Genomic DNA, 15,582 nt, shown 5'->3' with positions numbered 1-15,582 from the left:
AAACATACACTATACACACAAAACACACACTATACACACACAATATACACACCATGAACATACACTATACACACACAATACACACACCACAAACATACACTATACACACAAAACACACACTATACACACACAATATACACACCATGAACATACACTATACACACACAATACACAATACACACACCATGAACATACACTATACACACACCACAAACATACACTATACACACACAATACACACACCACAAACATACACTATACACACACAATACACACACCACAAACATACACTATACACACACCACACACTATACACACACAATACACACACCACAAACATACACTATACACACACCACACATTATACACACACCACAAACATACACTATACACACACAACAAACATACACTATACACACACAATACACACACCACAAACATACACTATACAGACACCACACACTATACACACACAATACACACACCACAAACATACACTATACACACACAACAAACATACACTATACACACACAATACACACACCATGAACATACACTATACACACACAATACATACACCACAAAGATACACTATACACACACAATACACACACCAGAAACATACACTATACACACACAACAAACATACACTATACACACACCACACACTATACACACACCACAAACATACACTATACACACACAATACACACACCAGAAACATACACTATATACACACACAACAAACATACACTATACACACACCACACACTATACACACACCACAAACATACACTATACACACACAATACACACACCACAAACATACACTATACACACACAATACATACACCACAAAGATACACTATACACACACAATACACACACCACAAACATACACTATACACACACAATACACACACCATAAACATACACTATACACACACCACAAACATACACTATACACACACCACACACTATACACACACCACAAACATACACTATACACACACAATACACACACCACAAACATACACTATACACACACAATACACACACCACAAACATACACTATACACACACAATACACACACCACAAACATACACTATACACACACAATACACACACCACAAACATACACTATACAGACACCACACACTATACACACACAATACACACACCACAAACATACACTATACACACACCACAAACATACACTATACACACACAATACACACACCACAAACATACACTATACACACACCACACACTATACACACACCACAAACATACACTATACACACACAATACACACACCACAAACATACACTATACACACACAATACACACACCACAAACATACACTATACACACACCACACACAATACACACACCACAAACATACACTATACAGACACCACACACTATACACACACAATACACACACCACAAACATACACTATATACACACCACACACTATACACACACCACAAACATACACTATACACACACAATACACACACCATGAACATACACTATACACACACCATACACACACCACAAACATACACTATACACACACCACACACTATACACACACAATACACACACCACAAACATACACTATACACACACAATACACACACCACAAACATACACTATACACACACCACACACTATACACACACCACAAACATACACTATACACACACAATACACACACCACAAACATACACTATACACACACAATACACACACCACAAACATACACTATACACACACAATACACACACCACAAACATACACTATACACACACCACACACAATACACACACCACAAACATACACTATACACACACAATACACACACCACAAACATACACTATACACACACCACAAACATACACTATACACACACAATACACACACCACAAACATACACTATACACACACAATACACACACCACAAACATACACTATACACACACCACAAACATACACTATACACACACAATACACACACCACAAACATACACTATACACACACCACACACTATACACACACCACAAACATACACTATACACACACAATACACACACCACAAACATACACTATACACACACAATACACACACCACAAACATACACTATACACACACCACACACAATACACACACCACAAACATACACTATACACACACAATACACACACCACAAACATACACTATACAGACACCACACACTATACACACACAATACACACACCACAAACATACACTATACACACACCACACACAATACACACACCACAAACATACACTATACACACACAATACACACACCACAAACATACACTATACACACACAATACACACACCACAAACATACACTATACACACACCACACACAATACACACACCACAAACATACACTATACACACACAATACACACACCACAAACATACACTATACAGACACCACACACTATACACACACAATACACACACCACAAACATACACTATATACACACCACACACTATACACACACCACAAACATACACTATACACACACACAATACACACACCATGAACATACACTATACACACACAATACACACACCACAAACATACACTATACACACACCACACACTATACACACACAATACACACACCACAAACATACACTATACACACACCACACACTATACACACACTATACACACACCACAAACATACACTATACACACACCACAAACATACACTATACAGACACCACACACTATACACACACAATACACACACCACAAACATACACTATACACACACAATACACACACCACAAACATACACTATACACACACCACACACTATACACACACTATACACACACCACAAACATACACTATACACACACCACAAACATACACTATACACACACCACACACTATACACACACAATACACACACCACAAACATACACTATACACACACCACACACTATACACACACCACAAACATACACTATACACACACAATACACACACCACAAACATACACTATACAGACACCACACACTATACACACACAATACACACACCACAAACATACACTATACACACACAATACACACACCACAAACATACACTATACACACACAACAAACATACACTATACACACACAATACACACACAACAAACATACACTATACACACACAATACACACACCACAAACATACACTATACACACACAATACGCACACCACAAACATACACTATACAGACACCACACACTATACACATACAATACACACACCACAAACATACACTATACACACACAATACGCACACCACAAACATACACTATACAGACACCACACACTATACACACACAATACACACACCACAAACATACACTATACACACACCACAAACATACACTATACACACACAATACACACACCACAAACATACACTATACACACACAATACACACACCACAAACATACACTATACACACACAATACACACACCACAAACATACACTATACACACACAACAAACATACACTATACACACACAATACACACACCACAAACATACACTATACACACACAATACGCACACCACAAACATACACTATACAGACACCACACACTATACACATACAATACACACACAACAAACATACACTATACACACACAATACATACACCACAAAGATACACTATACACACACCACACACTATACACACACAATACACACACCACAAACATACACTATACACACACAACAAACATACACTATACACACACAATACACACACCACAAACATACACTATACAGACACAACAAACATACACTATACACACACAATACACACACCACAAACATACACTATACAGACACCACACACTATACACACACAATACACACACCACAAACATACACTATACACACACAACAAACATACACTATACACACACAATACACACACCACAAACATACACTATACAGACACCACACACTATACACACACAATACACACACCACAAAGATACACTATACACACACAATACTCACACTGCAAACATACATTATACACATCATACACACTATACACACTATACACATGACACACACCATACACACACCACAAACATACACCATACACACCACACACACAAGCACACACTGTCATGTGATGGAGAAATTGTCTCCTTATAGAAAACATCACCAGATCAACCATTCAGTATATTTCCATGTGTTTAATTATTATTCATAATCCTGATTTGTTCTAGAAAATTCCGACCAATCAGAATCACATGTCTTTTAACCACTTCAGCGAGGAAAGCGGCTCTTCTTCCGGTTGTGTCGTCGGGTTTGCGTGCTGGAATTTTTCCCGCCTCCGAGTCAGCACAGTGTCTCATTTCAACATTAACTCTCAGGACGTGACTAGTGATGAATTCCTGCTGGCTTCCAAAATTGGTTTTAGCAGTAAAGTGTACTCCAGTGTGGAGAATTCCCCTTTAAACACATCAATAGATCACTGAGCAGATTAAAGCAGAGGTCAGGGCTTTCTGGACTTGAAGTCAGAACAATCATTTTATACAAATTATTATTATTTTAAATCAGTCAGGACTCCCTTTGTTAGGATTTTAGTGGTTGAAGATAGAAACATACACTGTATTGCCAAAAGTTTTGGGATGTCTGCCTTTACATGCACATGAATGTAATATGGAGTTGCCCCACCGCTTTGCAGCTATAACAGCTTCAACTCTTCTGGGAAGGCTTTCCACAAGGTTTAGGAGTGTGTTTATGGGAATTTTTGACCATTCCTCTAGAAGCGCATTTGTGAGGTCAGGCACTGATGTTGGATGAGAAGGTCTGGCCTCGCAGTCTCCGCTCTAATTCATCCCAAAGGTGTTCTATCAGGTTGAGATCAGGACTCTGTGAAGTTCCTCCACACCAAACTCACTCATCCATGTCTTTATGGACCTTGCTTTGGTCGCTGGTGTGCAGTCAAGTTGGAACAGGAAGGGGTCATCCCCAAACTGTTCCCGCAAAACATGAAATTGTCCAAAATGTCTTGGTATGAAGCTGAAGCATTAAGAGTTCCTTTCACTGGAACTAAGGGGCCGAGCCCAACCCCTGAAAAACAACCCCTGAATTCAATGATTTGGAGGGGTGTCCCAAAACTTTTGGTAATATAGTTTGGCATATAGAAAAAAATGTAAAGTCCTGAGTGTCTACTTTCATATGAGCTTCATATTAACCACCATTGTGGAGTGAGACATGACAAAGACACTCAATCATCAACATGGACACAAGAAAACAGGAGCATTTTTTTAGTCTCTGGGGAAAAAAAAGAGTTACTTTAATATTCTCCAAAATGACAGACCACAACTTTAATTTGAGGACACGAGCAGGCCTGTGTGTCAGAGTGCACAGCGAGGGATATCAGCTCTTACACAACCCGTGCTGATCCATATCACTCAACACGACCCTGACCTTTACCTGTTCTTCAATTCACACTTATAAAAAGTCAGCTCCCTGCCAACGGATTATAAAAAGCATGGGGTTATCATTAGGAACCAATAGAAGGGGAAAAAATAAGTCACGCTGGTATTTGAGGGATTTTTGGTGTAGTGATGGAACGTCTCATGAAACTTTATGTACACCAACCAGGCATAACATTATGACCAGCAATTTGAGCAACAGTAGCTCGTCTGTTGGATCGGATCACACGGGCCAGTCTTCTCTCCTCATGTGCATCAATGAGCCTTGGCCGCCCATGACCCTGTTGCTGGTTCACCACTGTTCCTTCCTTGGACCACTTTTGATAGATACTGACCACTGCAGACCGGGAACACCCCACAAGAGCTGCAGTTTTAGAGATGCTCTGATCCAGTCGTCTAGCCGTCACAATTTGGCTCTGGTCAAACTTGCTCAAATCCTTACACTTGCCCATTTTTCCTGCTTCTAACAACTTTTAATCAACTTTGAGGTCAAAATGTTCACTTCCTGCCTAATATATCCCACCCACTAACAGGTGCCGCGATGAGGAGATCATCAGTCTTATTCACTTCACCTCTCAGTGGTCATAATGTTATGGCTGATCGGTGTTTAATCTCAAGGTCGAAGGACAAATCGGAGGAGTTTCTTTTCCTCTGAAGTCTGGATCACATCACTGCACTGAGGCTGAGTTTCAGAAGAAAGGTCATGGTGTTAATGTGTAGCTCGTCATTACACAGCAAACCCTTCAGTCATTCTAACATCCTCGTTGTTCAGTTAACTCCTGTGGTGTCACTGTCCATCAGGTGTGCTGTAGTGTATTAACTCTTCCTCGACTGCGTCAAACCCGAAAATAAAACTAGTAATAATTAAACATGTACACTTTTCCTCTTGTTGTGATGAAGTGTAGTGATAATGTAGTTAGTCAGACAGGACAGTGTGTGTGTGTGTGTGTTTATTGTGCAGTTGAGCGTTGAGTCTAATGTTACACCAAACTGGCTCTCAGAAATCATCCAGTAGCAGAAACCAGACATTAGAGATACTGAATTGTGTGGACAGTGACAATCTGGTAGAGTAGGCAAGGTTAATGTGGTAAAGTGGGCAAGGCTAATCTGGTAGAGTGAGCAAGGCTAATCTGGTAGAGTGGGCCGTGCAAATGTGGTAAACTGGGCAAGGCTAATCTGGTAGGGTGGACAAGGCTAATCTGCTAAAGTCGGGAATGCTGATCTGGTAGACTGGGCAATGCTAATCTGCTAAAGTGTGGAACACTAATCTGGTAGACTGGGCAATGATAATCTGTTAGAGTGACCAAGGTTAATCTGATAAAGTGGGCAATACTAATGTGGCTAATATGCTAGCGTGGGCAATGCTAGTCTGGTAGAGTGGACAAGGCTAATCTGACTGAGTGTATCTGCACTTCAGGCTTTGATAAGAATTTTTTTTAACTGTGTGAGACAGAGAGAGAAAAGGGGAATAATTAACAGACAGAGGGAGACAAAGACTGACAGAGAGAGAGAGAGAGAGAGAGAGAGAGAGAGAGAGAGAGAGAGAGAGAGAGAGAGAGAGAGAGAGAGAGAGAGCATCTGACCACACTAACCTTCCTGGACTCTATAAATGAAGCAGCACACATTCACCTCCAGTTCCTGTGGTAATGAATGTCTTTAATGGTGTTCTGCCTCTTTTTTACACACACACATACACACATACACACACACACACAGTGACAGATGATGAGATCACACGACTTGGCTTGACTGCACAGTGACACAAACAGTACACACACACACACACAATTCAGTGTTAATGAAGATGCTCTAGAGAGAGCGAGTCCTTGAGAGAGAACACACTGTCACTCAGAGAGCAGGATGCTAATCACCAGCGAGTGAAGAGGAGAGACGCGGGGGACGTCATGAGCCAACTTTCCATCCAAACGTTTCGCAAATGTCCAAAAAGTTGCTAACAACCACCTGTTCAACATAAAAACATTTCTTACAGGTGTATTTACATCCAACTGAGTCAGAATTTACCTCAGCTTTACTAGCTAGGTATCTTAAATACCCATCGTACACGACCAACTAGCTTGCTAGCAAGTGTATCTTTAAGGTTCACTAACTCGCTAAAAAAAAATTGGCTTCGACTTCACACCATCATTAGCCGATAGACTTATAGTTTTTACTTCACAGCTCATAGCTAAGCTAATCGTAGCTGGTTTGCTATCAAACCTAGCTTCTAGTCCAAAGTACAGACTCACAGTTAGCCCAGTGCTAGCAAACGTGTGCAAGTGACCTATTCTTCGCTAGCTTTCTAGAGTAATACTGACAGAATCTGCATGATTTATATTGTTGTTATTCAATGCTAGCTTGCTTCTGCTAGCAAACTTGGCTTCTAGTTACACAGTGAACAGTTATCTCAATGCTAGCTTTCTAGCAAACGTGGCTATTGGCTTAAATTTCAACTCAGTTTGCAAGCTAGCTAGCTTTTTATCCTCCCAGAAACCAGGCTTTGGTTTAATTTACATAATTAATATTTAACCCAATGCTAGCTAGCTTGCTACTTGCTTATAATATTATATAATTACGTAAATATGATGCTAGCTATCTTACTAGCCAACCTGGCTATTAATTTAAACTACAAAATTGTTAGCTAGTTATCTTGGCTACTGGTTTAAATGACATAATAATAGTAAGATAAGCATAGGCTAACGTGTTAGCAGATTTGTTGGGCTGTTAATGTTGAATGCTGTTGAAGAGGAAAGCTTCCTAGCTCTGTCAGAATGGCTAACAAGCTAATTAGGCCCTTAGATGTGTTTAAAGCTAGTTAGCAAGTGAGTTAGTATCAAAATAGTGCAACATGTATAGGCTGTTGCCTGGTGAGGACTGAGGAACTGGTGATTGTTAATGCTAGCTCATATCATGACGTGGGAAAGAAGATGAAGTTAACCTGTGGAAAATACAAGATGTTAGATTAGACCTGATTATTGTTTAAAAATCGATCCTCAGAAGCTAAAATTTAGCTAACATTAGCTCATTTCTGCAGCATTAGCAAAGATGGATAAGAGGTAAAAGATTCTGGCATACCTGTAAGCTAACATGTTTAATAAATCAATTAGTTTCAGTATGTAAGAAGCGTTAAAATTTCCTGCTCGGTCAAATGGGAAAAGCTTAGTTTTTTTTTTAGCATGCTAGCTTAATAAGCTAGCTAGTACACATTAGCTTAGCTTTAACATTTTTGAGGTTAGATCATGTTAGCAAGTGGAGTTACAGCTAAAGTGTAGCTAATGTTAGCTAACAGGTAAAGCTGCTGTCTTGATCATGATAAAGTTGAAGCTAGCTACTACCGCGCACGTCGTCTTGGTGATAGTTTAATAAATAATCTGTACCCACTACGCTAATCGCTTGAAGACGTGAGTAGCGAAACCATGTAGAATGAATAAGATACGCTCATTTACATAATATTTGCATACATTTGCATAAAACCAATGGATGGAAATGACACTACAGAAATTGAAGAGAAACGACAGGTGAAGACATTTATTAAGAGGAAATCTGACGTAGACTACAGCCAGCTAGAGCGCTAAGAGAGAAAGAGAGAGAGAGGGACGGCTCAGTTGTTAGCCTCCCCTCCTTCACTGTCCTGCTGGTCGCTGGTCCACAGGGTCAGGTTGTCCCTGAGCAGCTGCATGATGAGCGTGGAGTCCTTGTACGAGTCCTCATTCAGATTGTCCAGGTGTCCGATGGCCTCGTCAAACGCCTCCTTGGCCAGCTGGCACGCCTGCTCAGGCGCGTTCTGGATCTCGTAGTAGAAGACGGAGAAGTTGAGTGCCAGGCCGAGGCGGATGGGGTGCGTTGGAGCCATGTTCTTGGCGATGTCGAACGCCTCTTTGTAGGCGGCTTCGGAGGCGGCGACGGCGGTGCCGCGCTTGTCTCCAGTGCCCACCTCGGCCAGGTAGCGCTGATAGTCACCCTTCATCTTCAGGTAGAAGACTTTGCTCTCCAGTTGGCTGTCGTCGCAGCTCTTGATGAGGTAGCTGTCGAGCAGCGACAGAACGTCCTGGCACACGCCCTCCAGCTCCTTCTCGATGGTCTCGCGGTAGGCGCGCACCAGCTCCAGCTTCTTCTCGCCGCCGTCCTGCGCCGCCGTCTTCTGCTCGATGCTGGAGGTGACGCGCCACGACGAGCGCCGAGCACCGACCACGTTCTTATAGGCCACCGACAGCAGGTTGCGGTCCTCGTTGGACAGCGGCTCATTCAACTCCGTCACCTGAGGGAGGAAACAGAGGGGAAGGGGAGAGAATGGGGGCAGATTTGAGATGTGGCCTGTAAATAAACCCCCTGTAAACCTCTTAGCACTCACGTTTAAGTTTCCTGTCAATTTCTGAACATGTGCTTTGTCCATCCATCCATTCATCCATCCATCAATTAATCAGTCTGTCCATCAATCAATCCATCCATCCATCCATCAATCAATCATCCAATCCATCCATCCATCCATCCAATCTGTCCATCAATCAATCCAACCATCCATCCATCCGTACATCCGTCCGTCCATCAATCAATCCAACTGTCCATCCATTCATCCATCCATCAATCATCCAATCCATCCATCATTACATCCCTCCATCCAATCCGTCCATCAATCAATCCATCCATCCATCTGTCCATCCAATCCATCCATCCATCCATAACTGTCTGTCTGCCTTTCCATCTTTCTATTCATCCATCTGTACATCTACCTTTTTATCTGGTTTGTCTAGTTACATCTATGTATCTATTTGTATGCTTGGCTATCTATCCATCCTTAACTCGTCCTTCTTTCTCACCTGTCTGTCTATCACGCACCGTTCACATGAGTAAATGCCTCAACTATGCAAATTAACATCAAATCCAAACGCTTTGAATGATTCCATGGACCGACCCCGTGGCACGTTTATCCCGCACTTCCTTCAGTTCACCACTAGGGTTAGAGTTACGACTTTTCACAGAATGAAAACCTAGCCAGAAATATCAAAGATTCGCTGTATTAATTTTTTAAATTTCACTCTGAATTTGTTTGTATTTCTCACGAGGAAAGGCTATGAAAATAGCTATAGCTGGATAGCGTAGTGCTACTTAGCAAAAATTGTTTCGTTTACTTAGCGAAATCCAACCTATATGTTGGAGATGAGAACCTCTGGAGTGTGGAAAAATGGGTAACACTGATTGTGGATAGTGACCAACCGCGATACCGTAACACCATTCCCCGCTCACAGCTTCAGCTCACTTCCCATTTCCTGTCTGACGCACAAAATGGAGGAAAAATCTATAACCATGACATCATCAGATCTGCTCTTTAAATAAGAATTGAGACATTATGAAGCTATCTATCTATCTATCCATCCATCTGTCTGTCCTTTTGTCCATCTATCCAACTATTCATCTATTTGTCTGTCTGTCTATCTGTCTGTCCTTTTGTCCATCTATCCAACTATTCATCTATTTGTCTGTCTGTCTATCTGTCTGTCCTTTTGTCCATCTATCCAACTATTCATCTATTTGTCTGTTTGTCTATCTGTCTGTCCTTTTGTCCATCTATCCAACTATTCATCTATTTGTCTGTCTGTCTGTCTATCTATCTATCTGTCCTTTTGTCTGTCTATCTATCTATCCATCCATCTATCTATGTCTGTCCTTTTGTCTATCTATCTATCTATCTATCTATCTATCTATCTATCTATCTATCTATCTATCTATCCAACTATTCATCTATCTGTCTGTCTATCTATCTATCTATCTATCTATCTATCTATCTATCTATCTATCTATCTATCTATCTATCTATCCGTCCATCTATCCACCTATTCATCTATTTATCTGTCCGTCCGTTCAACCATCCATCCGGCCGTCCTTTTGTCTATCTATCTATCTATCTATCTATCTATCTATCTATCTATCTATCTATCTATTCATCTATTTGTCTGTCTGTCTGTCTATCTATCCATCCGTCCATCTATCCACCTATTCATCTGTCCGTCCGTCCAACCATCCATCCGGCCGTCCTTTTCCGGCCTCTATCTATCTATCTATCTATCTATCTATCTATCTATCTATCTATCTATCTATCTATCTATCTATTCATCTGTCTGTCTGTCTATCCATCCATCCATCTGAGCATCTGTCTGTCAACCTATCCTTTTTTTTTAACCCTATTCATCCATTTGTTGCTCTGGTCATCTTTTTCATACATTACCTTATAACCTCTAACCCCTGTACCCTGATATTTTTCCATTTCTCTCAATCATTTGCATTTGGGTTGCCAGATTTGTTTTTATAAAATCATGCTCACCAGTAATAACGTATCTTATATATTACATCAAGCTTACACCAAAGTAAAAGGAAGAAACATGTATTACATGTCGACACGTGACAAGATATTTCTGATGCAATATCACTTTTGTTCAGACGGTAAAATCACGATGAGGCTTTCGGTGTTCCCACAGAGTCTCTGTGTTGCAGATATCGTTTTGTAAAAATGTCAGTCTGCTTATTTCAGAAGAATTGTCTTTAACCACCAACACAGTCTGGTTAATCTGCTTAGTCAACATGGGTTCAGTGAAGGTTCCTGTTCGATTCAAATGCAGCACAAATTATATTTTAATAAATATACATATACTTAGGTCATTAACCATCCTAAAAGATATGGAAATGATCAGAAATGCTCATGCTATTTTTCTATATGGATGCCTATATTTCAATTCTGATTTAACGATCACCCCGACCTTGCGTCCAATGTCAAGGGAGAGACCGTACGCTTGGTGCATCAGGATGAGATGAAAGGGGAGGAAAAGAAATATGAGGGGAAAAAAGGAAAGAAAAGGGAAAAAAACAGTCTCGGGAAAATGCTGTATATTTTAACATCATGCTTTAAGACGGACGTGTGATTGCATCATCTGAGGATTTTGAGCATCCTTTTGTGCACGCCAATCTGTCTGTACGATGCTGCGGATGATGGACAGATGTGGCGCTTACACGTTTCATCGTCTCGCAACCCATCAAGCAGCCACAACCAACATCTTTATTATTTTTAACAAACAAAGAATAAGAGAACAAAAATATATAGAGAGAGATTTAATCATTTCTTTCTCTTTTTTTTTTCCTTTCCATATTGTCATAATTCAGGGTGTTGTGTAAAATTCACAAAACAGTATATCTGTGAAAATAGAATAGAAAAACAAAGATATATATATATATATATATATATATATATATATATATTTAAAAAAAATTATGATCCTATTATGATACACAACCCACATCACAAAGAGATGCTCCAGCAGTGACAAAAGATAAGGTTGCCAGATTGTACAAAAATGTATATACATGTTTTTCCATTTCCCACTGAGGATATATAGGTATACTGATATGTTGCTAGAAATGTAGTATCATAGAGATATAATATTAAATAGTCTTATAGAAATGTAAGTTTAGCGTATATGATTTTTAATCGAATTAGAAGTGTACACGATACGAATCTGGCAACCCGTGGGTAAAGCAACAGCAGCAGCAGCATCGACTGTGTTGCTGCATTGCACTGCACTCCACTCTATGATGCTGTCAGATTTAATGCATACACAGATAAGGACTGGATTTTCTCTTCTACAATGCTATACAGGATAAATATTTTTTTAAATAAATATATATATATATATATATATATATATATATATATATATATATATATAATCACACGATTAGAGTCACTCACCAGCTTCATGGCGGCGGCCATGTCATCGTAGCGCTCCGCCTGTTCGGCCAGCCGAGCCCTCTGGATGAGCTGCTCCCTGTCTGCCATCTTTCAGCACTGATTTTTTTTAATTTTTTTTATTTAAACACTGGTCAACTAACTTGTCCCTCCCAAGCCCTCTTTTCTATTCTCTTATCCGCTCTTTCTCTCTCTCTTGTCTGTCGCGCTGCTGCAGCGTCCTGCTGTCAATCCTGCTCACACTAGGGCTGGGAAAAGGGGGCGGGGCCTGCGCTCGGTCTATTTCATGGGTGACGTCACGTTCTAAAAATAGCCCAGGACTGAGGCGCAGGAGTGCGCATGCGCAGTGCTGCCTCCGTTGCAGCGTTCAGAAATTTGCTGTAGTAAAAATGATGCTATTCCGATAGCACTGTGTGTTTTAAATCATATACATACACTATATGGCCAAACGTATGTGCACCCATGACCTTTATACCCATTTTCTAAACTGTATATGATGTTTGTGTGTGCTGTAGCATGTACTACATTATTTCTCTTCACTGGAACCAGCATGACAATGCCCATGTGCACAAAGCCCAGAGCTCCATGAAGACATGACGTGTTCACTGAACACCTTTAGGATGAACTGGAACACCAACTGAACCCCATGACCTCCTCACCATCGTCAGCGTCTGATCTCACTAATGCTCTTGTAGATGAATGAACACCAATCCTCACAGCCAACATCTAGTGGCTATACACTGACCAGGCATAACATTATGATCACCTGCCTAATATTGTGTTGGTCCTCCTTTTGCTGCCAAAACAGCCCTGACCCGTCCTGCACTGTGTATTCTGACACCTGTCTATCAGAACCAGCATTAACCTCTTCAGCAGTTTGAGCAACAGTAGCTCGTCTGTTGGATCGGATCACACGGGCCAGCCTTCACTCCCCACGTTCATCATTGAGCCTCAACCGCCCATGACCCTGTTGTCGGTTCACCACTGTTCCTTCCTTGGACCACTTTTGATAGATACTGACCACTGCAGACTGGGAACACCCCACAAGAGCTGCAGTTTTGGAGATGCTCTGATCCAGTGGTCTAACCATCACAATTTGGCCCTTTGTCAAACTCAAAGCTCAAATCCTTACACTTGTCCATTTTTCCTGCTTCTAACACAAAGGACAAAATGTTGACTTGCTGCCTAATATATCCCACCCACTAACAGGTGCCATGATGAGGAGATGGTCAGTCTTATTCACGTCACCTCTCAGTGGTCATAATGTTATGGCTGATCGGTGTATATTGTACATAAGGTGCAGGACTATAAAGCTATTATTCAAATTTATTCTCATCACAGGAAGATTAGGAACATGGCGAATGAATTCCTCCCAGAAAGAAATCCGGAAAACCCTGAGGAAATCCACGTGAACATTCGGAAAACTCCAAAAAGACAGTAACCCGAGCTCAGGATCGAACATGGGACCCTGGAGCAAAGACAAAATATTATTTAGTCTGTGTGCTTGTGTGTACTCTCAGAGCACAGTGAGTGAGTGAGTGAGTGAGAGAGTGTGTGTGTGTGTGGATCCGGGATGGCAGGATTTTGAAACACCTGGTGTTAAACAAATAAAGATCAGGGCTGTGGTGAGAAACAGACAGAAATGAAGGCTCACACAATTCAGTGCAGGGAAAAAGACGAGCTTCAGACCCACATGTATGCGTATATTTTTTGAAAATGTAATAGTTAAATAGTAATCCTTTTGAGATGATCACACCATCTCAGTGATCATTAACTGCTAAGTCAAAGAGAAGGCAGAGTGCTGAAGGGAAAGACACTGAGCTGGAACTAGTGCTTACATTACACACTAGAATCTGATCTAAAACCTGTTCACGGTCTGCTTGTAGCTCCAGAGCGCTGGATTCAGCAGCACTGTGGTGTGTATCATATTCTCATGTTTCTGTGTGGAGGTGGAAATAAAACAAGGCAAAATGAAAATCTCAAACGTTATCAGATAAAAAAATTACAGACCACAAAGTAACAAGTTGCTCAGCAGCAGTAATAAACTGAGAGTGAGTCCCAGCGCACTCACATGTAGCTCTAGAGCACTCCCACGGAGCCCTAGCACACTCGCACAGAACCCTAACGCCCTCGCACAGAGCTCAAGCACACGCACACAGAGCCCTAGGACACTCACACAGAGGCCTACACTATTCTTTGGAGCCCTAGCGCTCTCACGCGTCCTACAGCTTTCGCACAGAACCCTAGCACGCTCACACAGAGCTCTAGTGCACTCACACATCCACAAAAAACAGTGAAAACTGAGTAGAATGAAAATTTCTCCATCTT

General features: G+C 41.0%; 1 protein-coding gene across 1 annotated transcript; it reads right to left on the bottom strand.

Annotated features, from left to right (window-relative positions):
* Positions 1-9,020: 9,020 nt before the first annotated feature.
* Positions 9,021-13,517, bottom strand: ywhah (tyrosine 3-monooxygenase/tryptophan 5-monooxygenase activation protein, eta polypeptide). Its single transcript, XM_058412581.1, has 2 exons — positions 13,258-13,517; positions 9,021-9,777 (listed from the first exon to the last, which is right to left on the bottom strand). The coding sequence occupies exons 1-2, from the start codon at positions 13,342-13,344 to the stop codon at positions 9,121-9,123; spliced, it is 744 nt and encodes a 247-aa protein (XP_058268564.1). The 5' UTR covers positions 13,345-13,517; the 3' UTR covers positions 9,021-9,120.
* Positions 13,518-15,582: the final 2,065 nt, after the last annotated feature.

The sequence above is a fragment of the Hemibagrus wyckioides genome, linkage group LG16, assembly GCF_019097595.1.
Source record: "Hemibagrus wyckioides isolate EC202008001 linkage group LG16, SWU_Hwy_1.0, whole genome shotgun sequence".
In the NCBI taxonomy this organism is placed as follows: Eukaryota; Metazoa; Chordata; class Actinopteri; order Siluriformes; family Bagridae; genus Hemibagrus; species Hemibagrus wyckioides.
Note: the sequence above shows the minus strand (reverse complement) of the source record. Positions and strands in the feature narration are given on the sequence as shown.

Bases quoted from the DNA above. Each gene is read 5' to 3' on its own strand.
- ywhah (XM_058412581.1), bottom strand. From the start codon at position 13,344: ATGGCAGACAGGGAGCAGCTCATCCAGAGGGCTCGGCTGGCCGAACAG. The intron at 9,778-13,257 runs GTGAGTGACTCT...TTCCTCCCTCAG, and splicing joins TGGCCGCCGCCATGAAGCTG to GTGACGGAGTTGAATGAGCC.